The sequence below is a fragment of the Microtus ochrogaster genome, unplaced genomic scaffold (genome assembly GCF_000317375.1).
Source record: "Microtus ochrogaster isolate Prairie Vole_2 unplaced genomic scaffold, MicOch1.0 UNK26, whole genome shotgun sequence".
NCBI classification, from domain to species: domain Eukaryota; kingdom Metazoa; phylum Chordata; class Mammalia; order Rodentia; family Cricetidae; genus Microtus; species Microtus ochrogaster.
The window spans coordinates 4,691,624-4,718,396 of NW_004949124.1; the positions used below are offsets into that span (position 1 = coordinate 4,691,624).

Consider the following 26,773-nt stretch of genomic DNA (forward strand, 5'->3'; position numbering starts at 1 on the left):
TGTGTGAAAGAGAGAGAGAGTTGATAGGAAGACTACAGATAAGGCAATGGCAGCATATCTAATAGGATTAACAGGAAACATCAGAGGGTCCAAAGTCAAGATCTCAAAAAGCAATATAAAAGAAAAGCAGGAAGAAAAAATGGTGCTAACTAAAGGGGTTTGTAAAGGCCTCAGGAAGTCTCTACCTCATCCCCGCATTTCATGTGCTCTGCTGAGACAGCACACAGAGGAGCGCTCTGTTAGAAGTCCCTGCCTGCATCCCCACACACCATACTTTCTGGGCCATCCGCACCTAAACAAATCTATTTATTTAAGCATTTAATACTCTCAGGTTTTAACCTGTGAAATAAAGGGGTCTGGGCGCAGGTCTTCAAGAAGTCTGCAGTTGTTTTGAAACCTCTCTGAATCTACAGCCGTGGTTCCCAACCTCTCTAACGCTGCGACCCTTTAATACACTACAGTTCCTCATGTTGTGGTGACCCCAGCCCATAAAATCATTTTTGTCGCTACTTCACACCTGTAATTATGCTACTGTTATGAATCTAAATGTAAATATCTGTGTTTTCTGGTGGTCTTAGAGGACCCCTGTGAAAGGGTCCTTTGACCATCAAAGAAAGGGGTCACAACCCACAGGTTGAGAATCACTGCTCTAGCAAGATTTACAAGTGGGTAAAGTTGACTAAAAGAAGGAAAGCAAATTAAGGAGCCAGAAGGAAGATGAGGCTTAGCACAAAGAAATGTTAGCAAGAAAAATCATGGTGTTTTCCAGTCAAACAGCTCTTGTTATTTAAAGCATTAATTAGACAGAGCAATAAAATACGACTGTTTTCCCTCAAGATGGACTCTGCAACACCGAGAGAACTGCCACCTTATCACCACTGTCCCCTGATCTAAATCCCAAGGAAGAGTTTCCCTTTCCAAGTCAACGGTCATCATCCAAAAGAAGTGTCTACGCTAAGCTTTCCTGGTCCTCTTTAGCTTTAAATCTGGAAAAGTGAGGAACTTAGCGTTGACCTCTCTTGCCAAAGTGTTGCATACTTTGTTTAATATGGTACTTTAAGGCCCTCAGTTTAAAGACACTTGAGCGGTACAAAGTATCATTATCTTAATTACTATTATTATAAGGCTCCAGAGCATAGACTAGCTATCTTCTGGTGTCTAATGTACTAAGTAGTCATCTATGACCTAGGAAGGTGATTTCCAAGTGTCACGTGCAGGTCCACTGCCCTAGCATATCTGTGAAGAGCCACACCCAACAGTCACAAGGGGAGCCAGGAACCCGGGCTCTGGTGATGGTGTTCAAGTCTGGATTTCTTGGGACTACTGAATCCTAGGGAAAGTGCAGCCCAACTCTTCCCTAGGAGAATAATTCCCAGGATTCAAATCGAGGGCAGAACTGCAGAAAGGCTCCAGCTTGTGTGTCCTGGAGAAAATTAGGTAATAACTTCAAAATAAATGAGTAATGAGCAGACCTTAAGCCAAGAGTTCTCAATGTTTAGGGAACGTCCAACTCCCTCTGAAGTTTGTGAAAATGTCCATTTCTGAGATTTCCCACCCCTGGTTTAACGTGGTGAGTCTGAAACGGTTCAAAGAAACTGCACTCTTAAGGAGTTCCCAAGGCTCTATTCAACTCGTCCAATGTGTTGAAGAGGTCTCAAAGACAGGCACACCAGCTGGGATATATTAATTAGCTTTAACCATAGACTCGATTAAATAGCAACTCAAGAGGCTACAGTTTGGGACACCAATTCCAAAGTCTTGACCAAAACCAATTGGCCTGAAGAAGCTGTTTCAGAAATGCTATTCTGCAAAGTCCACACGAATACGGACAGAATAAAGCAGGAGTCTTTCAGCCAGCACAGGTGGCTACCCCAGATCCCTCACTGTAGTTTCAAACACACCAACCAGCATCCCAGGAAACAGGTGTGACAAACAACGAACCAATAGAAGAATGCTCCATAAAAAAAAAACCCATATGAGTGTGGGGGAGCATTTTGTGAATAGGCCTCTGTGAAGAGGAGCATCCAAGAAACGGGATCCAAGATCTCAACGAGTTTTTGCATTCTTAAATGCTAGAGTCACAGTAAAAGCTCCCCAGCTTCGAGTGAAATGCTGCCAGGTGTTAATGTCTCAGAGTGTTACCACTAAGAATAACACACAAAGCTGCTCAAGTGATTGCCGAAAGGTTTGATTGTGAAGACACATGGGGACAGGAGGGATGGAGCTGAATGAAAAGAGGATGGCTGTGCAGAACTCAACTGCTCTCCCACTCCCAGCCCCCAACTAAATGAAAGACTGAGCTCCTGGCAAGGACCAACACATAAAAGTTACTGTAAAACTTTCTGCCAAAGCCTGGAGCAGACCGCAGCCAAAAGATGTGAATCTGTTGCTGACTCGCTGCCTGCCTGGGAACTGGGGACCATCCTTCCAGAGTGCTCAGGGGACACCTATCATGACGCCTCCCCTTCTGAGCTCTGCAAGGGAAATTTGCTGGCAATGACAACAGCGGTCTGGGCATTGTGGGATCACACCATTGTGCTCCGGAGCAGCTCCAGCCATCCTTGGTTCACCCTAGCTCCCGGGCTGCTCCCATTCTTCCCTGTGTCTTCAGTCACTCGCCCTGGCTCCTCCCTCCCACAAGTTCCCCTCCACATGCCCACCCCAAAGAAAGCTAAGAACCCAGGGGAGAGGAAGAAGTCCTTGAACTTGAGAGACCTCTTCCCCTCCTACAGAGGTAGGGGCAGGTAGTGGGGGCAGTGGGTTGGGGAAAGTTTATCGAGAGACAGATCAAAGTTAATGCTGAGGCCCCTGGGTAGAAATGAGTAGCTCCGCCTGGGCAAATGCTCTGAATGTGGCAAAAGTGGTCCACAGCCCTACAGTGTGCCAGGGCATCCGGGTCTGTGGCCAAAGTCCTTAGGGACACAGGGCTCTCCACCCTAAAATGTTTAACCAGGTGGGTTCCTAAGTCTCAGACTGGTCTCCTGAACATGGGGAGGGTGCTATGTGCACTCCTAGAGCATCTGTGTCTTGGGAAAATGTACCACACTGGGTGACTTATTTGTAGTGTTGTGTAGCCTGGTCGCTACACCATGCAAACCTCTCTATTCTCTAGGGAGGGCTCAGTGCTCACAACAACCAATCCAACAGCAAACAGTAAAAACTCCTGTGGAAAGTACAGCTACCAAAAGGGGGAAAGTCTGGTATCCCAAGAAGAGCCTGGCAACTCTCCCGTCCAAGAGAGGGTTTGAAGTCAACTTTCTTTTTGGGAAAAAAAATCCAGAGACCGATTAGGCAACTAATGCAAATAAATTGTAGTCTGTCAAGAAAGGGACCAAACCCTGTTTCTAATTATCTTGCCCTAAATGATACTTGTTCTCATGTTCATTCTCAGTATTGCTAATTAGTTACAGCTCACTTTCAAAGAACTGCTGGGAAATGTGAGTGTGCAACATGCACACAAGCTCTGTTGGTCGGAACACGATCTTCAGAGGAAAGAGAGAGGAGCGGGCTCACTCCTAGACTGCCAGGAAAAAGAAACGGCAGCATCTCCCTCTGTCGCCATGTGCAAGCCGGTCCTTCTGTTTGTCACTGTGAGCTCTGAGAAGTACGGAGCTCAGAGAATGTGAACCTTAGACACAGGGCAGGCTAGAGTCCAAAATCCCCTCTACTTTCCACATGCACTGTAATTCCTTAGCTTGGCTGAACCACAGCCTCTTCGCTTGTAAAATACAGAACGTCACCTACTTCAGACGGTTCTTCACAAGGATGAAATGAGGTCACATATGGTCACATCTAGGACAGTGTCTGGTTTACATGAGCTCCTCAAAGAAATCTGTTCCCTTTGTCCCTCTTCTGCTGTTCATGTTTTAGACAAGTAAGCAGCCTACCCTATATAATGGCAGATAATAGATGCTTTGGATGAAAAGATACTATATAAAACAAAATATGATTATTAACTATCAAGATGAATGCCCAAAGGCATCCATTCACTTTATTAAATATGTAAAGGTAGCAATTCACTAACAAATGGGCTACGGCAGGGGCTTGTTGTGAGGTGCCAATTTGCTGAGGAGAGAAACATGCTATGACCAAAGTGCCCACTGACAGAAACAGCCAGAGAAGAAAGGCGAGGTCTTTCTTAGATCACTGAGTTTAGAATCTAAAGAGAGACAACACCACCCACCAAGAAATAAGAAAACTAAGGGAAATGGCAGGGGACACGCATGCAGCAAGGGGCATGGACACAACAGGGGAAGTCTGACTCTAGAAGTCCCATGCTCTCATTCCAGGTCTTCGGGGATTGATCTTCACCCTAAGAGGCAGGGATGCCAAGGCCTACACTACCCAGGTTACAAAGGTAATCAGAGAGTATGCATTTTGTAAACAAAATACCAAGTACAACACAAAGGTAAAGTGAAATTATTGCCGCTAAGCTGCACACAGCTTGGAGGAAATAGCAGGCTGAAATAAGGAAGTCTTGGGGTGACAAGACAGGAAGAGGGAAACCATGACTCTTAATGAAGATGCTATGTGAATGATCCAAGGAGAAGCACAAGAGCCGAGAACCACGCAGCGGGTGCTCAGCACATCGCTACATCCCAGCATGCCACAAGAACAGGCAGCCTCCGGAAAAAAGCATGCACAGCAAACATTCAAGAACTACACGTCTTCATTTCAAAACAAAACTCAGTAGAGCCACCACAAGTGTGGTGTAGCCATCTCTGTTCCTTGTCTTCACAGTGATCCAATGAACCTGGTTTCCTCATAGTCTTCCCTATGAGAACAGCACATCCAGCACCAGGGAAATGCCTTGCTATCCGCCCCTGGGGACATTAGGTTCGCACAGACCAGAAAGAGTCAATCACTTTAATGCAGAGAAACTCAGAAAACAAAACACAAACAAAGACCACTTCATCTGTCCTAGACTTATTCCGGCACTGGTTTCCCTGGCTTTGAGAGGTGGGCGAGGACCACAAATCATAAAGGAGGAGGCTCTGCGCTTTGGTAAGAACTCAGCAGTGAGTGACAGCTTGACTGCTGATGGCCCTACATTTCTGCTTCATATAGAGAGATCTGCCTCTGGTTTAGAGGTCTCTGGTTATACAGACTTGCACCGGGCAAACTGAGTGATCTATTCTGCTATAGCTGGCTCATTCCCTAACCAGATGAACCTTCTAGCTAGTAGCCACCAAAGAGAAAGCAAAAGGGATAGACCCTGTCTCTCAAAAGGTAATTAAGAAGGCACTATGGCTTGATGGACTCCTTCAGTGCATCCAGTTTCCTTGGTAACCTAACTATGTATTAAATGGTTTCCATGGCAAAACATGTTCCAGAGTCCAAACAAGCAACCTACACATACAATTTGGAATGTACCTTATTAGCAAAGGGGCTTTCTATACTTTAGGAAATTAGTAAGCTTAAAAACAAGTCTTGGAAGACAGATACCTCTAGGGAGCCCTTCAGAGACTGGGAATGGGAAAGCCAAGTCTAGAGTCTGTCAGGGCCAGTTCGTGATTCTGCTTCACACACAACCCTCCAATATGAAAGCTCACTCTGAGTAATGGGCCAGTCAACCAGAGGGAGATTAGAATATTTCTGTGAACACCCAGAAACCTCTTCCATGAAGAGAAAGAAGCTTCTCAAAAAAAAAGGGCAGCCAGTTTACCACCTAGAGCCCAAAGCAAAAGACGTTATGTTTTTCTCAAGTGAGATGACAAGAGCACTTCATGGACACCTAAAAAGACACATTCAGCACGCAAGGGCCCATGGTGTGCAATGTCCTGCTCCACACAACACAGAACCACAAACCAAAATGAATACAGCATCCACGTTGAGAAACGCAACACCCTGCTGAGAAAACTTCCCAATGGGACTAAATTTAAAAATTTAACGGGTTTCTTTTTACGTGTATTTCTTTAAAAAAAAAATGGTTCAGGGGACAAGAAAAAAAAACCTAAATGTTGTTTTTAACCACTTTAATGAGAACATTTTTGTCATGAAGATGTAAACTTAAATAAGTAAATAACATAAAGAAAATTAAAAATGACTTGCCAAAGATGAAAACAACTTTTACTTCCAGCACGCTAGGCGGGCATTCTCAGCACGAAGCTAGACTTCCGCCACTAACAGCTCTCAACGACAGAATGGCGTTCCCGAAGACTGCAGTGGGTAGAGGCTCTACATTCATTTCCCAAAGACTGAGACCATGGGTAAAAGGTAAACTGGGCTTTGTGCCTTGTTCATCTTCAAGATAAAATCTTTCAAAATAAGTTGCTGGAGAACCCTTCTGATAAAGCTATCAAAACGAGCTTAAAAACATAAACATGCAAAATGCTCCCTGATTAGCTCCATCCGTGAGAAACCAGAGAACTGCCTTGGGAATAGCGAGTGGTAATGAACGGTGACAAAAAGATGACAACTAAAACCGAGACATGCTTTCAAAGGACAGCAGATAGAGAGCGGTGGCCCTCCCTGCTGGGAGTCAGGGAGGAAGTGGGCAGACAGCCAGTGCACACACAGAGACATACTGGGGCCTGGAGTTGGGGGGAGCTAGATACAGGATAACTGGAGGGTACTATGGGTGCAAGGCTGTCTTTAATGGAATCTCTGTGCATTGTGTGGGAGCGACTGTCTTTCCTTAGATGAAAAGTTCAGTGCAGGAGTGAAGGGTTTGTGAAAGCTTAGCATAGATAAAAATAGGTCCTGGGAGCTTCCTAAAGACTGGTGACAGTAGGCTGATACTCGGCTGAAGATGTTCCTGCCACTGCCCCAAACCCTTTTTCCACCGTCCTTACGAAAATTGAATAACAGAGATATTGTTGATTGACAAGTAATACTGACATCCAGTGTGTAGGGGCCAAGGATGCTGTTGAATGTCTGTCAATGAAGAGAAGAGACAAACCCTCCTCCTAAATAAGAATAGTGGTTCAGCCCATACCATCAATAGTGCAGAGGCTGAGAAACTTGGTAGACTGAAGCCCTGAGCAGTACTTCACACTTAACAAACGTTCAGCAGCTCCACAAAAATGCCATGTATTATACGTACAACAGGGTTTCTATCAAACAGTATGGTAGTCACTGATGACTTGAAATGCATAGTAAATCAGACTCTTTTACTTCTTAAAAACTAACTTTATTTTTTAAATAGTATTTTTCCTTCTTTGAAGTCTCACACATTTCTACAATGAATATTGATCATGTCCCCCACCATATCCACCCACTTACTCTCCCTAGTGCATCCCATCTCCTCTCTCTCTAACTTCATGTCTTCGTGTTTGTTCCCAACAAACTCATTACAATTTCACATTGTAAATGCCTAGATTCACCTTGGAAAACACTTAACTATTACCACTAACGCCAAGGAGATCCCTTTGGTCCTTATCATCACGTCACCACTGCTAGAGTCAAACTGCCCAGACTCCAGTGGTGTTGTCCACCACTTGCCAGATGCAGCTCAGAGTTGCCATCAGGACTGAATTCTTTGCCAAGCTCCATGGCTTCCAGACCAACATTCGAAGCTGAAGAACTGTTTTAGGAAGCAGCTTTCTAAACCTTTCAAACTTAATGGAAAACGGTCAAACTCATCAAAAGGGCACTTAAAGCATGAAGGAAAGGTACTCACTAGTGCTATGCGGTGCAGTGCGTGTGCGTGCGTGCATGCTCACATACACACACAAACACACATACCTATTCCTATTCCTCTGCTCAAATATAACATAGTTTTCATATTTAGCATTTTTTTTTTTTTTTGGTTTTTCGAGACAGGGTTTCTCTGTGGCTTTGGAGCCTGTCCTGGAACTAGCTCTGTAGACCAGGCTGGTCTCAAACTCACAGAGATCCGCCTGCCTCTGCCTCCCGAGTGCTGGGATTAAAGGCGTGCGCCACCATCGCCCGGCCATATTTAGCATTTTTAAAAATTATATTGCCTTGGTAAATTTTTAGTACACTGTGTAATGCTGACTGAAGTCCTTGTGTATATATTTTATCTTTAAATGTATCTATTTTACACAATTGCAAGTTTATATCCTCCCCACTTCTGTGTCTTCCTTGACCCTGCTAGTCGCCACTCTACTTTCCTGAGCGCTCTATTTCTATAGATTCCACAAATAAGTGAGATTATGCAGTATTTTTCTTGTGTTTGTTTGTTTTATGTGGCCTCTAAGTTTGTCTAAGTTGTTGCAACATGGCAAAATGATCTATGTTCTTAAGGCTGAATAGTCTCTCTCTTTGTGTGTCTGTGGCGTGGGGGAGGAGAAGCATATCACAGTTCATCTGTTAGTCTGCTGGCAGTCACCTAGGTTATTTACATTCTGAAACATCCCCAGCCAGTCCGGTTGTTTTCAGCATCTGTGTCCTTACATGTTTAGTTCTTTTACAGAAGAACTTGGAGGGCCAGTGAGATGGTCCAGTAGTAGAGACACTTCCTGCCAAACCTGACAGCCTGGGTTTGGTCCCTGAGATCTACACGGTGGAAGGAGAGAACCGAGTCTGTCCTCTGATCTCAACACCTGTGCTGTGGCACATATGTATGGACACCTGCATGAATGCACACACACACAAAACTTTAAAGAGTTGGCAAAAATTAAGTCAATAGTTTCTGGAAAATAACCTGGCAGAATAGTAACACTGAAGGGTGACCACCAGAATATCAGCATCTACATATACATACTCTGAGGGGTTTTCTTAAGTGTAGGAACAGAAAAATCTAAAATTTTAAATGGATTTGATTTTAAGATGAAATATTATCTGATGTAAGTATAAAGCTTTAGAAGCTTACAAAACATCGTCCCTTGGGTGTAAAACACATGAAATGGGTGATGCTAGCTTTTGAGGGAACTTAGGAAAGGGGGAAGAGCATGGAAGTTCCAGCAGCATGTGGGTCCTCAGAGCAACATGGCTGTAAAAATCTGCTCAGCAAAAACCTGGCACAAAACAGTCCAGCCTTACATCATACTTTTTAAAGATTGGGGTGGAGTAGGGAGGGGCAGGATTAAAAGGCTGGAGGGAAAAATTCTTTGCATATAGGAAAAAAGAGACTGTCGGTAAAACAATTTTTCCACTGATATATCTATCTCAAAGTTAATAGCGTGGGCCAACTTCAACTGGGTGAAGTAGATCTTGAGCTTTTCCAAGGATATCCTCTATTTTGCTGAATGTCTATAAAAGCTAAAGTCCGCAGATGGAATCATTCGCTCCCTCTTAGGGCCCTGTTCCCTACATGTTGGCTCATCACTTGTTTTGTTTTAAATCAAAGGCCTTTCATTCACCAAGTCATTAAGTGCTGCTGGTAAAAGACAGTGTGTCTGAATTTTAATAAGTGTAGAAAACTCCAATATAATCATTAGCCCTTTATTATGGGACTCAAAATCAGACATACCAGGATCAAATTACATGCTCTCTAATAAAAGCCACACAGTAAAATCCGACAGCACTGATGTTAGACCTTTCCTCCTCCAACAACAGCACAAGGAGCCCCACTTCGCATCCAAATTTTACATAGTAGGAGCCTTAGTCATTACCCACTTAGACCAAGCAGTGGTAATCAGGAACCAGGGCATTACTTAGGGCCTAGATAATTACCCTTTGAAAATAAGCTGAGGATGATACAGTCAATGCACCTTTTAGGGAAGAGATGAACACCTTGAAAACCCACCTGACATATATTTCTATGTCTGTGGCCACATTCTATTCTAAAAACTATGTAGATGACCCTCTCTTCATGCCTCTGTGTGTACACAGAAACCCGCTGTAGAGAAAATCATGGTGCCTCTGAGAGCCAAGTGCCTGGACAGGAGAATGGGATGTGAGCCAGAAAGCGTCATGGAAGTCAGGGCCAAAACGCAAGCACTCCCCACTGCCGGGGCCTTGCTTCCTCTGAAGCACTTATTTCCATGTATGGTATGAACTATATTAGGTGTTTATATTGAGTGGGAAGGCGAAAAAGAGTGACAGACCTCTCGTGTGAATCTGTCTTCCCACTATGAGACACAACAATAGACAGAAAGAACTCCCTAACATAGCAATTATGTGAGCTATTTTGAAGGAAGTTAAAATGTTCTTTTCCTTAAGCAAACATTAATACATCTGAATAAAGGTTTCTTGGAGAGATGATCATTCATTATGTACCCTTTGCAACAAGTGTTCCAAATCTGTTTATTTTTAACACTCTGGGGCCAAAGAGTGGCAGAAGAGGTGTGCTCCTGTGCTGCACAGGAGCTACCCTGTACGGACTGAACAAATGCTGTGTGGACACCGAATAAAGGCGACACACGCACACAGTAGTGGCTGTAGTGGATGCTGGCAGCCAAACCTGGGCCTTCTGCAAAAGCAACAAGTATTCTTAACTGCTAAGCCATCTCTCTAGCCTCTTGTCACCTAAAATTATGTGGTGAAGCCCTTATTCCAATATTAGAGTTTTAGGAGACTGGCTGCTTTGGAAGGTAAACAGTTTAGGTAAGGTCTAAGTATACAGTCACTGTGACGGGATGAGTATTCTTTTTTTTTTTTTTTTTTTTTTTTTGGTTTTTTGAGACAGGGTTTCTCTGTGGCTTTGGAGCCTGTCCTGGAACTAGCTCTTGTAGACCAGGCTGGCCTCGAACTCACAGAGATCCGCCTGCCTCTGCCTCCCGAGTGCTGGGATTAAAGGCGTGCGCCACCACCGCCCGGCGGGATGAGTATTCTTGTCCGAAAATGAAGACATGCTAGCACTTCTCTCTGTCATGTGAAGACATAGCCAGTAGGTGGTCTTTTGCCAGTTAGGAAGGAGGTTCATTACCAGACATCAGTCAGTCTTTCTTCCTTTCTTTTCTTTCTTTCAAAACTTTTCATTGATTGATTGTGGATTTCACATCATGCATCCCAATCCCACACTCATCGCCCCATCCCCTTGCTTCTGCCCTCTGCCCTTGCAGCCTTCCCACAAAAACAAAATTTAAAAGTAAAATTAAAAAAAAAAACAAACCAGAACAAAACACGAGGATTGAGAGATCAAGATCAGCCCAAGCTACATGGTGAGACCCTAACATAAAACAAGAAATAAAACCATCATGAATTTATAAGTTATTAATATGAAATACTAAAATATTGCTTTCATCTCTATGAGTTTTTACCAACAGTACAATGTGCTCTTCACAGTGCATAATTCTGTGGGTTTTGACAGAGAATTGTGTATCTACCCCGGCTGTAACACAGAACAACTCTACTGAGCCCTGAAATGTCCTACCTCTTTGTAGTTAAGCTCTCCTTCCGTCCTCACACTTAGCAAGGACGGAAACAACCTGTTCACTGCACTATGACACAGCTTCATAATTTTAAGTCACCCATTCTATACATGGCTATCTACTTCTAGCATGTATCTGACCTCAAGATGAAAGGGGATGAGTAATTGAAACAACAGGACAGGCACAAGTAAAGGCTTAGTGGAATCCAGACAAAGACAGCATGGAGAAAGGCAAGCTCACCCCGAGTGATGGACTAGATGTAAGCAGGGGTGGAGGAGCTACCAGAGAGATGCAGGCAAAAGCACTGGGCTGGGGGTGGCTGACGAGGGATCACGTATGAGGAAAAATAACGAACTCTGTTTGACTAGAGAGAATGATGAAGTCAGGTTTGCGTTTTTAAAGGGCCACTCTGTCTAGAATAGCAACTAGCCTGAAAATGCTAAGAAACCAGTCCCCAGTCTAAGGAATGCACAGTGTTCTCCAAGGATAGTTCAATCCAAAGGCACAAGAAATGAAGGCAGGAAAGTCTGGATAGCTGCATGATTAGGGTAACAGTCGAATGTCGTTCAGCACATCAACAGGCCAGCCAGTTGGTGGGAGGTGGGGACTGAAGAAGACACTGTGCAGACACATTTCTACTGAGACAGCTAAGCAGGACAACCTTTTAAAGCAACAGCTCCATTCCCCTCAAGTTAAGAGTACCCACCACTGGTCTGACCATTTCTGGCTCAGGTGTCTGAATACATGGTTCTTAGAGGGCTACGTGCAGGATGGACACTGAAACTTCTCAGACATGATGATACAACATGTCCTAGACTGTTCAGCAAAGAGGAACAAAGGGTGATGGAGAGAAAGTGACAGGGATGGAGTTCTGCTTTAGGAACATGAATGTGGCAAAACTCAGCACCAAGGAGGCCTGATGGGACCAGGGCTGGGGCTGGGGCTGGGACTGGAGAGAGGGTGAGAAGACCGTGAGGGGACAGCAAGGGAGCAAAATCAACCAGCAGTTGTTCAGATGGGAAACAATGGTAAGAGGAAGGTAAAAAAAAATGCAGTAAGCCACTAATAAAAGCAAACACTGGAGAAGAGCAGAGCTAGGGGAATGTGGGGGATGGACAGTATTGATGATAATTTTCACTTAAAACAATCTACCTTGTTAAGTTTTTATTCTTACATTGTTTTCTATTTTATTAGCATATATTAATTGTGCAATATAATGGGTTTTGTTGTGACATTTCTATATACGTACATAATATACTTTGATCATGTTCACCTCCCCATAATTTGCATGTTAACGAGGTACATGAATTGGCTCCAGGAGAGTCTGTTATTCTCAAAACTATATTTAAACCTGTGTTTCCATACATTTTTTTCTAGAGTAAAGTCCTGGGCCTCATTAGATCTTCAAAGGAGTCTGTGGCAATCTGTTGTTCTTGCACCAGGGTCAACCCTTTGTGCATTTAGTCTTCAGTGCTTTGCAGCTGTGGTGTGGACTTTCTTAATTGATACTTAGTTGGAGAGGCATTCGGCCTTCCAACTAAGGGCTGGTATCAGTTCAGGAACACCTTAGGACATTTCTTCTTCCACACTCTAAGTTCTCTGGTTCTGCCTATAAAACTGCCCAGGGTCTTTGTTAACTATCACTATATATTTTGGACTCTCTGTTGAGAAGCAGTTTCCTACTTGTGAATATAACTGAACAGAGACTACATCAATCAGAAATGGCAGATGCATACAGCTTTGCTAGTGAAAAATAGTGTGAAATTTGAAACTCACCAATGTCTCATCTTCCCTGCAAGAAAAACACTGGTGCAAATCCTTGAGATGCTCAGCAGAAGACATGAGGCTTAGCCTTTTAAATGAGGATGTGGTGTGTTTTCCCTCAGGCTAGTCCTTATACAAAAGAGAAATAAGGCACAGAGATGACCGAGGGCAGAAAACTAACCCAACGCTGAATATACTAAGGAGATCTGAGTTATCACAGACTTGTACACATCTTACTTGTAAAGTCATATTTTCTGCCCAAAAGGAGCCTAAGCAAAACCTCTGAGCTAGCACTGACTTCCGAGGCTGGGGAGGTGGAAGCTGCACATCAGAAAGTTGCCAAACACATGACATTTAAGGGCTGATTGATCCTCTCCTCATAGAAGTCTGTTTGCAATGTTTCATAGCAAAGGCCGAGCTCTTGATGTGCTGGGAGACATGGGCGAGACAAAGGGCCAAACTCACTAATGAAAACTAGCTGAACTTTTCAGAATTCCATTCTAAGTCACGAAGAACCCATCTGGCCCTGCTCCCAGACCAGTAAAAGGAACATCTTAAGTCCCTAAAGGCTAAGGCAGCTCTTTCTACCAAAAGCACATACACATCTCCCCCTGACAGCTGGCTGCCTTAGCATACACTGGACTGTATATTTATCAAAGGAAAAAAACCTCTCCAGGAGCACAATATTTATTATAGGATTATTTGAGTGACTCACATAAACACGAGTAGGGCTAAATTAAGTCATGTTTACTATACTATGCTATTGCTTAAATCCCAACCCAAAATTACCTCTAGTGAGATGGGGCCTCTTTTTTCAAGACAATTGGCAAAAGATTGTGTTTTCAAAGACAAGAAATATATATTTTTGCCAATTGATCTGCTTAGTCCCCTATTTTCAAAGTTACCCATTGGGAAAAGGCCCTCACGGTGGTCACACCTGCTATCTCAACAAATAAAAGATCAGGGGTCAAGGTCACCCTTTACTACGTAGTGAGTTCAAGACTACCTGGGATAAGCAAGGTCAAGTCTCAAAAAAAATTTTTTGAACATCTAAAATGATATGTTCTACCCTGCCAGATATTAAATTCAGTGGAAAATTTGACTAAAATCACAATATAGTGAATTTTCTTATTGAATTAAAATTTATTTATCTGAAAGTAGTATTTTTACATACAGGGTTCACGTGAGACAGCTCTCCTACAAAGTAAAGTTCAGTCTCCCGGAAGCAGGGCCCAGCAACCTCCAAGGAAGCTACCTGCTGGCTACAGGGATGGGAATGAGAATGAAAACCAACCATGGCACCCATTTGCCTTGCTAGGCAGAGAGATAATCAACTCCTGCCCTTCTGGAAAGTCACATTAATAGGCAGTGGGGCTAGGGTAAGGCCAGCTTAGCAGGAAATGGCTTGTCTTCCCCAGCTCTCAAATGACAGGAGTTTATAGTTTAGTAAACCAATAGTCAGAAACACAGGAGGAAAAAGTGCAGTCTTACTAGAAGGCATGTGGTGGGTGGTAAAGAAAGTTCCATGGAGGAGATGACCACTAAGAAGACCTAAAACGACAGGCAGATCATTGGTAAGACCCTGTAGGAGGGGGACCAAATGTAATGTTCTGGAACAAGGAGCCAAAGTACAGATGTGGAAAAAACACAAAGCCTGTTGAAAAAAATGATAAAACATTTGGCTAATTGGCAGGTTATGTGAACTGTCTGGATAGGGGTGGAAGGTGAGTGGAACAGCCACACAGAATTCTTGAATGCCAGACTGCTAGCTGAATTGCTTGAGGAATGTTTGAGCAGAGCCATTGTGTGAATGGGGCTTCAGACAGTGACAGTTCTGTGCCAAACAGAAATAAACTGAAAGTTAAAACCAGAAGTCAAACAGGACGAGAGCGAGATCAAGAGTCCATCAAGGGGCATGGCAGCAGAGGGGGCAGAACCAGAAGAGGCGGGAGAGTGGATTCCAGCATCAGACCACTGGCCAGTTCACGAAGGGAGGGGGCGTGGTAGATGGATGCCTGTAAGATGTGAACCTGAGCACCCAAGAGAACAGAGGCAGGTGAAGTGAAACAGGATAAAGAATCGCTGCCATATAAAGACGATAAGCTTGGTTTTAGACATTCTACTAATTTAGACATCTGAGTTTGAGGTGGCAATGGAATACGAACACGAATGTCCACCCGATGGCTAGAAAAGCAGTTTTTTAAGCTAGCCACAATATTAGAAATGAAGACCAGGGAGTCATCCACAAAGAAGGTCATGAAAATGATTTGGGGGCTGGGGAGAGGCCGCAGAGATGACTCAGCCTTAAGAGCACTGGTTGTTATTGCAGGGGTTTGGGTCCCAGCACCCATGCAATGGCTAATAGCTATCTGTAATCCAAATGCAAATGCAGAAGACACGACCTCCTCCTCCGGCTTCTGAAGGCAGTGCACACATATGGTGCATAGACATACGCTCAAACAAAACACCCATACACATAAAATAAACATCTCAAAGAAAAATATTTAAGAAGAAAGAAAATGATCTAGGGGGCTGGTGAGACAGTTCAGCCAGTAGAGGTGCTTGTACACAGGCCTCATAACCTGAGTTTGATCCTCAGACCATCTAAGGTGGCAGCAAGCGACCTGCTCCCTAGAGCTGCCCTCTGACTTCCATTTGCATGCTGTGGCATGCACACACTTGCATTAACGAACACATAAACACACTAAAAATAAAAAATAATCAAGTGATAGAAACACAATTTAGTACAATTTAATGAGCCAACAAATGAAACCATCAGTGGAGGAGACCAGGAAGGGTCTAAAAACACCAGGCCACAGGGGTCAGAAAGCTCTTTAGAGAGCACATGCCAGGAACACCATTACGAGCATCAGAAGGTAGAGTAAAATGGATAGCTACCTGAATATCTGAAAGTCTTAAACACATCCAATTGTCACTGTGTTGCTTATTTAATTTCTAGAGAAGCCATATGACATTAGAAAAGCTAGACCTTCAAAAGCTTTCCAGTGTTCCCTTCATCAGGTCGGATGGAAATGCAATCCCCTCTGAGCTCTTACAGTGTTGGTAAGTTTTCCAAGTTATTCCTACCCAAAAAAGCACTAAAAGCATCAGCCACAGGTTGAGCACTACAGAAGGCCCTTTCCTATTGTCTCACTGAAGCAGGTACAATTACAACTGAGCTGTGCCCCTTTTCAGAAGAAGAAACACAGCTCAAAGTCACTTGAGCCATGGTGTCACACATAAGTGGAGGAACAGAGGGCTTCTAGCGCCAAGTCTCACTGTGTCTTCTTCACTAAGCACAAGTTGCAACCTGTGGCTGTGTTATTGCCTCTTACTGTACTCTGAGCAAACTAGGGCACAGGGCCACATCACATCGATCTTGACAGCCTCTGGCACTCCAGCAAAGGGCCGTGCACTTGGTCAGTTCCTGCAGGGTTGTTCCTACCGAGGAATGAGCACACGCATGTGTGCAGGCACACAGGCCTCACAATGGGTGGACATTTATGAGCTGGTAAGTTCTGCGTAGTTATTTCCAAGGAGGACTGTAACTTGACAACAAAAGTTCTAAAAACAAATTCTGTACTTGTGAAAGATGCCACCTGGGCTGCCTCAGGGGCTGACGTCCTCTTTTTATGCACTGAGTGAGAACAACACTGGGAGTGACTGAGCTGGTTTGCTTCAAACCCCTCCCATGCACGGGCTGGAGGCACACCTTTCAGAGATGAGCACTGTGCTGTCTCGGATGCCAAGTTCACCTTGCGTCCCACGGCGGGAACTGCCAACAGTCTGAGACCGAGGGAAGGTATGGCACATTTTTAGTGTCAGCTCTGATGATGTAACCTTAGCATTCACAGCTTTCCTGCCAGGAAAAAGCAAGGTAACTGGTTTAGAAATGATTTTTCCCTCTTCTAATATGCAACCAGAATCTAATATTTTGCATTTCCGACCGCTAGCTAATTCTCCTCCTCACTGTCCTCACCCTTGCCCTTCTTTAAGTGTAACTCACGCTGGCTCCATTTGCTCAACGAGCAGAACTTAAAGTCTAAGTCAAAGGACTGGTTTTGATTCCTTAGAAAACAAATGTATATAGTACATAAAATGTGTTTATTTCATAAATGTCCCTCATGCATGAAGAACACAAAGTTCTTCTCAGAAGTGTTTATTCTTCAATCTATATGTATGCACAGTGGGAGGCTTGAAAACAATAGGCATCTCTGCATCACGAGGGCATGCAAGCCATGTGCAACAGGGCTGTACAGCACCAGGCAACTATTCCTGGGTCCTGGAAAAACACAAATATCAGAACATCATAAAATCGTAATGCACTTGGGGGTTTTCGACCAATGTATCTGACAGATGTTCCTTTCGTGGGGATGGTCTAATTTGGAGACATTTGGTACTCATATTGTTAAACTCTTTAGAGTATAACAAATTGATCCCTTTCCTTCATGTGATGACAACATCCTAAGTAGTATTTTTCTATTTCTATTTCTGGGACTAGTTAATATCTTTGCCTACTGCACAGACAAGCTGGGGCAGAGTGATAATAGCCAGACAGGCCTGGAATTTCCCTTTGCCCATGTGCAGGGAGGTGGAGAAGCTAGACTTCTTTTGACCATTTTTAAATAATGTGTAACAGGCTCTTGGTCTCCTGGAGCTTCTGCCTGTAAGATATCCTGCGTGGATTTTGGAACTTCTCAGAAAGCACCACAGCAGAACCTGAAAGAACAGATCCTTGGCAAGGGCTCCAGCCAGGCAAGTCTAGTTAAGGATGCCCTTCCCATAGCTGAGAGTTGGCTGGATAACACAAACCATAGGTAGCAAATGAAAGCTTAACACAATGTCCAAGATAATACTAATCCCCTTCACTCGGTTCTGAAAACTTATACCATGGCCACTGCCTTCCTGAAATGATATTATTTCTCTTTTATGCTCTGAACTCTGCAGGAATTACCTAGATACAACAGTCCCCTTTATCCATGAAGAATACACTCCAGGACCCTTAGCAGATACCTTAAACCACAGACAAATAGCACAGAAAAATTGTGATTGAATCACAAATACCCTAGGTTTTGCTATATACATGCTGAAGTATGACAAAGTGCGACATTAACAATAACCACAATGAAACAGAACAATAGCAACTTCTATGGTCTAACGTGCAAGAGAAAACTAGCACAGGTTTCTCCTCCACAGTTTCATGGAACAAGATCTGATTACTGCAGAACAAGCGAACCGAATGGCGCTACACTCGCAGAGATCCTCCTCCTGCCTCTGCCTCCCAAGTGCTGGGATGTAAACACATGAGCACCATGCCTAGCTACGTGCCCAGCTCCCATGCCCAGCCCAAGCTGAAAACTTTCACCTTTCCACTCTAAGTGAAATCACCTTAAACAAGCCAGGGCTTCTCACTGGCATGCCGAATTACCAGCATCAGTATTCTTACACTTCGGGATATTATGAAGTAAAACAGGGTTTCTGAACACAGCCACTGTGAAGCCATGACAGCTAACCTGATAAGATATCTCTGCACAGCATGGAAAAGCTGGACAAACAGGTGACTCCAATCCTAGGCAAGATGGAGCAGGATCACACAAGACTTCATAAAGCTTCTTAATATGATGCACAAGTTAAAACTTATGAATTGTTTATTTCTAAACAATTCCACTTAATATTTTCAGATATTATTCATACTTCAATAGGTTGTGGATAACTGGAATCCCCAGAAGATGCAACACAGATAAGAGGTTAGGGCACTACTGAAATCAGTTTAGCAAGTGTGTAAGCCCTCACTGAACCACACCTAAAGTTCTCTTCATTGTAACACTTCTCTAACATGCTGAAAACTTCTACTTGAAGATATAGGAATGTCTGGCTGTTTGCTTTAGTATTTAGTATTAGAAATATATATATATGTATATATATACATATATATGTATATATATACATACACACAGTTACATTAGGTTAAAGCTTCCAGTATAACCATTTCAATTTGGGGGTGAGAATTACATACTAACTTATAAGACTGTCAAAATTAAGCCATTGTTGTGCAAGACATTTTGGGATAGTGCACATATTCATCAATCTGAGGGGCATGCAGCTCAGCAAAGGATTAGGGAAATGCCCATCACATGTAGGCAGATGGTAAGATGAAGACAAATTTCATATGGTAGGGGAGGGTAGAGCACTCAGAGGCAGCACTGGTAGTGAGGATTTGAGCAAAGCCATAGAATGTGTGCATTTTCCCAGGATGGGGAGATTACTACACTGTGTACAAGAGGAACAGCTTTAGACACTGAAGACATAGTAGCAAGAGTCACGAACTGAGAACATTTCAGCTGAAAAGACAGACAAGGTGAGGGGAATGACAGAGAGGTGGTGAGAAAGATTGCTATCGCTAGTCCTCCGCATAAGGAGGGACACACTGAGAGCTGGGGTTCTCTTTGATTTTCAGTTGAGCATTTCTATATAGCCCTGGCTGTCCTGGAACTAGCTCTTGTAGACCAGGCTGGCCTCACACTCACAGAGATCCGCCTGCCTCTGCCTCCACAGTTCTGGGATTAGAGGTGTGTGCCACCACATCCAACCTAAGTGCTGGGTTTTAGAAATAAAAAAGGTGACTTAAAATATACCTTCCCTTACTCAATTGTTTTACCACATCTTAGGATTTTAGAATAAGGATATTTTATTGCAAACTAGGCACAGTCACTCCAAAGAAATAACCTGGGTTCCATTCAGGAGAACAACAGAAATATTTCTGGGCTTTAGTGGCACAGGCTGGCAATCCCAGCAGCTCGGGAGCAGGAGGAGCAGGATTTCGGTCCGAGGCCAGCCTGGGCTACATTATGGCCAGCTTGGGGAACTTAGTAAGAAACAATTTCTAACTCAACAATAAACACTAGGTTGGAGATACAGCTCAACAGCAGAGCCCTTGCACAACGTGTGTGAGCCCCTACATTCTACCCCCATTGCCACCAAACAGCATTCTTCCGAGAAGACAATGACCCGCTTATGGTAAACTAACATACTCATTTCTCAGACATCTTGGGATGGTGTTCTCTCCCTTTCTCATCACCAGAACATCTGAATTTAACTCGTTAAGTTCATACTGAGTGTCCATGAGCAGTGCGTGCTCACGTCATGCCATCCTTCCCATTTCTCCTCCCACTCCCTGTCACTTACCCACCTACTCATTCATCTGCCATGATCTTTACTGGAAAATGGCAGCAGTAATAGCTACTATCTGGGGACCTGTACCTGGCTCTACACCTAATGCTCTACGAACAGTACTTAATATCATTCTAAAAATAACATTATTAAATAAGCACCAGTATTTCTATTTCATGAAACAATAAGATCCGAGGCATTAATACTTCACTAGTTGCTAAGGGACAGAACCTGGGTGTATGCAGCTCTGTTGGACTCCAGAACCTCTTTCTCTTATACTGCATTGTTGCCTCCAGCTTATATGGCCTTTGATTAACATGGGTCAGTATTTTAAGTTAAAAATTCATGCACTGGGCAGGGCAAAATACAGTCTTGCTACTGTAAAACACCCCACTCTAGCTGCTATTGGAGATATATAAATAAACGAGAGAATGCCTGTATATCACAGACTTTCACAATCTCCCACATTTGGGTAGAAGCAGCTGCATCCTATCAGTTTGTAAGATGGGGTGTCCATGACTCACAACTTATAGCAGCTGAGGTCAGAGGGCATGAAGACGGCTCAGTATATTAATGTCAGATGACAAGCACATCTAGTCTCAGACAGAAATCTGCCAACTCTGACTAAATGATCTACAGGGAACTCTAATAATGCATTTCAGTCAGAACCTGTAAAAAATTCTCTGTTGATGAAAAATGTGTCTTGTCAGAAGTTCCCAACCAAATCTGTTTATGATCCATTTTTAATGACCCTCAGCATCCTTTGAAGTGGAATAAATTACTAAAGCATTTAGCCAACAATAAGCACATTGTGAAGGGAGTCTTTATAAAACTCATTCCTAATGAGAAAAGTTACTTGGTTAGACACAAGCATGATAGCAAGCTGTTTGGACTATGTGACTGGGCAGTGCATAAAACCATACAGAGCTATTTAAACAAAGAAAGACCATCATCATTTTAAAATATCTACTTTTAATATTACCTTTATCAGTTCCTGATTAACTTCTTGCTTAATATCCTAAAGAAACTGGTTATACTTTCACAAATAACTCTGACAGTTTCAAATATATAAGTTAGGCCAGATATTATTCAGCAGTCCTCAGGCTATAGCTACTGCTTCCCCCTGGGGACACCCCAAAACAGTAGCAATTTGGACTTGCTGTACCTACAATTCTCTCAAGGATTCAGAGGTGCAATATAGAGACTATAAATTGCATTAATAAGATTCACTAAAAGAATAACCTTGCAAATACTATCTGCATGTACTGTGCTACCAATACTTTCAACCCAGAGCTGGAGAGCTGGCTTAGCAGTTGAGCATTGGCTACTCCTGCAGAGGGCCTGGTTCAAATCCCAGTACCCACATGGCACAGCTTACAACAGCCTGTAACTCCAGCTCCAGAGGACCTGACGCCCTCTTCTGGCCTCTGTTTATACGTCCATTCAAGAGCTGCACTTACACTCAGGTGTGTGCACTTGTGACCACACAAAAGAAAAACATCTTTTAAAAAGTCCCCAAATAAACAAATTTCTGAGAAAAGAAAACATTAAAAAAAAATTAAGAGCTCACACTTCATAAAAGCGAGACAGATGGCTTACTAAGTAGAAGCATCTGGCTCATTAGGTCAATGACACTGACACTTACTGCTCAATTCGGGGTGACAAGTACAACTTGGGGTACACTTGGGTGGCTTCAGTATCCTCAAAACTGACAGAAAGGAGGGCCACATCTTCTCCAGGGTCTTCATTTACATCCTTAGAAAGGAAGTGAAAAACAATATGAGCACCTGTTCTAGGAACACTTTTGGTTTTTTGAGACAGGGTCCCATTATGTAGCCCAACCTGGCCTCAAATTCAAGATCTCCCTGCCTCCCAGAAGTCAAGTCTACAGCCTATATCATTATGCCCAGCTTACTCTAGGATCTTATCAGTGATGAGCTCATAGCCTGCTGGCATGAAACCATGGTCGTGAGTTGTCTTCATTCAACGGTCCAGCATACCCTTGCCTCACTCCTCAAGGTTGGCGCCTGTTAAACTTCTTGACCAAAGCCTACCACAATAAAGCACACAGCCCTCAACTATTTCACTTGTTTCCATGGAGGAAGCAGGGGAATGAATGTGATGGTAGCAGATTAGACAGAAGCAGAGTTAACACATCCAATACATACATTTCTAAAAACATAATTTATATCTTAGAACACCAGAAAAATATTAAAATAACCTCATTATACCTACTTTTGTAATATGCTATACGTTATTTAAATAGCAAAAATCCAGAGGAAGCATATTTCTGTGAGGTAGAAAATACACCAGCCACTACATAAACAAAAGGCTGGGTAGGGTAGGTGTACATCCACTTTAACAAAGTAAGGGTAGATGATTTACTTGGGAACTGCAACATACACTTATCAAATATGTCCAGTTATGAAAATGTTTTAAGACAAACTCCCTATCAATCCAATAATTACAATTGCTGGTCAGAGGACACCTGGAGGTTAGTGGTTAACTGAATTGATAAGTATTGAACATCAGACTCACAACTGAATATCAGAACTAATTTGATGAAGTATTGATGATGCACAGATGAAGTGGACTGAATCAAAACTGGGAACTTTTAACTATGTGCCAAGTACCAAGCTGTCTGCCAGAGTTCTGATGCTGCTGAATCAGAGTAACTCTAAAGTATATCAACTTTAATCTGATATACCATATTTCCATAACCCCTAATAACTCAGCAGTGTTCCAGGTCAAGTACAAAATCTAAAACACTAGAACTGGATGTCGTTCTCAGGTTAGGAATGGTAAAAACTGACCTGTAATTGTCAATCAGTTTTCAGGTCCTGGGGGCAGGAGGTTCAGCCAAAAAAGAAAAGGGTCCCAGCCTAGGCCTGATCTGTGTGTGAGCACTGAGAGCTTCAGAGGCCTCCATCTGCCCAAGTCCCACTCTTTCCCGCATCTTGGGAAGCTGGTCAACACACATACTGCTCAGCGTGGACATCTTCAGTGTCCTTCCCTAGTTTCTTACTGTGCATGTGTGACACATACACACAGGGACAAGGATTGTCGAGTCTCTCACATATTTTAAAGATAGAAATTAGAAGGAAATAAGAAGCAAGGGTTATTTAGGAATATGTCAGTTCCACTTGCTGCAGCCGCTGCCTGGGCCTTGGCCCCATGTCTACATCTCCCTGCTACAGAATTTGCTCACCAGCCTAGGGCACAGTGGACACACTGGAGGGTCCTGGCTGCCTGCATGAGATGAGCGGCTACATTGAGAAGCACAGTAACCACAGAAAGCTGAGAAACACCAAAGAACAACCCACACCCATGTCTCGCTTCTGTCTTAAAGCTGCTCAAAGGGCCAGTCCTTTGCTTCCAAGGTTAGGATGGGGGCTATACAAGAACGTCGCAAATTCCAAATAAGGGTGGACAAGATCAGGTCAAGATGGCAGAGGTGTAATCTGAACCATCCCCACACTCTGCCTCTGCCTCACAGAGGCAGAAACCTTACTCTCCAATAGCAGCTACAGCAGGAGCCCCACCATAAGCAGGAAGCAAGCCCGCACAGTTCCCACTGGGTTCAAACACCGAAGATATAACTGGAGCTGGAGAGCGCATGGCTCAGCATCTGTGCCCACAGGCCCATGGAGCACTTGTAGTTTGTGGAAACCAGAAGACCAACTGTAAAACAGATGCCTTAATGGGCTCAGACCTTTCTGCTGAGTCAATTGCCTGCTCTGGATGAAACACAGAAACTAGAAGAGAGGAGGAGAATCATGCTGGGCTCTACATAGGCTCAATGTAATAAATTGAGGGAGGCACAAAAATATTGACAAAAGGAAAAAGTCTCTGAACAGGCAATAAGCAAAGTTTAATTCAAAGTCAAATGTAAAGTTGATCCAAGGTGTTCTGAGCAGAGCTTGTCCACGAGGCATGTGCGACCTCATGTCCTGGTCCTAATATACAACTTGTACACTTTGTACTGTGTATCCCATCATACCATACATACCAGGAATATGTCCTGAAGCAGCTGAGCTCAGACTTGAGACACTGTATGTCATGAGCTATAGTGGTTTTATAGAAACACAATGACTTAATTACAAAAACAAAGACTATTTTTCTACAACATTCCTCAGCAAGTACCAAATCAGTGTATTTTGGGATTCTACTGAATTATAATATCTGATTTTAAGAACTGTTGTTTTAATTGCTGACTTGAGTTTCAGCTTTTAAAAAAGTCTCAATTAATTGTGGTTTGGGTTTAGGATAGAATTTCAACAATTCTCAATTCTCTAACCATGTTTCTGCTATTTTGTGCCTTATATTATACAAAAAAAAAGTATCCGTAACATTGAAGGTGACAAGATCAAAATGTTCATCAATTCAAATATTCACCCAAGACTTATGTCTTTATGTAAAAATAAACAAATGCACCAACTCACCAGTATGTAAATTTGCTTTTGATTTAAATACATTGTAAAATTACGTGTCTACCAAAATTTTTCTTTGAAACATATTTTCTTAAGACATTTATCAACAAACGTTTGACATGTATACACATTTTATATAGCTGTATAAACAGGGTTGTATAAGAAGTTATCAGGTAAAAAGGATCCTTGAGTGGAAAGTGTTAAAAAAAAAAAAAGCCATGTCCTGGATCACTGGCATAGCCTAGGACTGTGTTGGTCAATGTACCGACTTCCCAGGAGACCTACTTATACAGTGCGAGCTCTGCCTCCAGCTCGTCTGCTCTCTGGCAGCTCACCACAGGATGGCCGCTGGCCTCCAAGGGATCTTCTCTCATTTCTTCCTTTTTTAATTCTAAAAAACATGATTCTGATTTTCTGTCTCATGCTTTTGGCTCTTCCATTTTCATTTTTCTCTTTTTAAGTTCTTAAATTGTTTTTTGTTTGGTTAGTTGGTTTTACACTACAAAAATTAGTCTTTTTTCTTTAAACAAGCCCAACCATATAGGAATTTATTTTAAAATTAGTTCTTCCATTGCTGCCTGCCGCTTATTTTTCAAAGTAATCAATATTAACAGTGTTACCTCGGTCAGCTTTCCTAGCACTTAAACACACACACACACACACACACACACACACACACACACACACACCCACACCTCTTTAACCTCCTATTTTGTTTTCCCTAATGGGATCCTATTATAGACATCACTCTACTAATTGCTTTTTTCACAGTAGCATACTATCTGTCAGCATGCATATGTCTTCTTGTTAACCATTTCCCTAGAAACAGAACTTCATGTTGCTTGCAATTCTTAGCCACTTGATAATGCATTGATGTGTCTTGCATATGTGTATATAGTCATTAGTAGTAATATGTCTATTTCTTAATAGGTAACTGAAGCTAAGTTTAAAGGTCACAAATACCTTATATTTCAGTAGAATTTATATTGAATTAGACTTGGATTGTTTTAACTGAACAATTTCCAGAAACGCAGATTTGGGCCAATGCATATGGACAACAGTGTGCGCAAGCCTGTTGCCTCCCTGTGCAGTGGTAATGTGCTAACACTGCCATCACTCTCTCATTCTTTTTAAATTAGTATTGGCAGTTTGACAGTGGAGACAGTATCCCAGTTCAGATTCAGTGTTGAGCTGAAGCAACTTTTCACTTGTTTCTTGGACATCCACATTTCTTCTGTATAACGAGAAGTCCACTGTTGGCCTGTCTTTAAGGCATTGAGATCTTTAGCGTTGGCTAATAATTTTATCAGCCTTCTCCTACAGATGTGTTACATATATTCTCTCTCATTCTAGCTTTAGGCATTTTTTGAGGCTCTTCACAGAAAAATTCAGATATTTTTACAAATGAAATTAAGTCTAGTCAATAACATGACATTAATATTGCTTTAGTTTTTCATTTAATGCTATATTTTCAGGAAAATATAGAATATATTTTATGCCTCATGACATGAAGAAGCATGACTTTCTGCTTGTTTGCTCACTTGCTTGCTTTATTCAAACGAGGGGAGGGAGGAGGGAGAGGATGCAGTGAGAAGAACCAGGCCGACCAGTGCTTGGCAGTACAAACCCCATGTTGGCTGACTGTACAAGTCAAAAGACTAACAAATATGAATTCTTGCCTTTTGTTCTCTGCATCTAATGATAACTTTTGGAACCGCTTTCTGCAGGCGCTATCAGCAGTGAAGTCTGGAGACAAAGTGCTGACCCTTGTCCCTCCCCTGACAACAAAGTTTTATAGGGATTGATGGTTTTAACTGCAGAGCCCAGAATGAGAGTCTAAACTTTCTTATGTATCCTTGTTCTTTTATATAATGTAAAATATTCAACATAGAATCCTCTTATCTATAAAATGAGGAATGAAACGGAGAAAATATATTTAGGATACTCAACACTCAGAATTCACCTAATTAAGTGACTCTAACACTTAAAGAATATCCAAGATCAAAGAAATGCCATCTACATAGCTTCCGCCTGTGATCCAAGGGTAGAGGGCTCATCATGTTTAGAGTGGCAGACATGAGGAAAATAAAGAAAAGAAACCACACTGACTGCCAGTGTCAGCCTTGGGCTTCCACTGTGACACGTCAAAGTTGGAAGCTATGATCCAGGTCACAAACCCTGCAAAAACAC

At 42.7% G+C, this 26,773-nt stretch overlaps 1 protein-coding gene across 2 annotated transcripts in view; it reads right to left on the reverse strand.

The window, feature by feature from the left end:
- Babam2 (BRISC and BRCA1 A complex member 2) overlaps positions 1–26,773 on the reverse strand; it is a 375,365-nt gene that overhangs the window by 146,841 nt on the left and 201,751 nt on the right. For both annotated transcript variants that reach the window (XM_005367962.3, XM_026789694.1), the window contains exon 7: positions 21,799–21,908. In XM_005367962.3, coding sequence (XP_005368019.1) covers positions 21,799–21,908 — 110 coding nt within the window. The remainder of the gene's footprint in view (positions 1–21,798; positions 21,909–26,773) is intronic.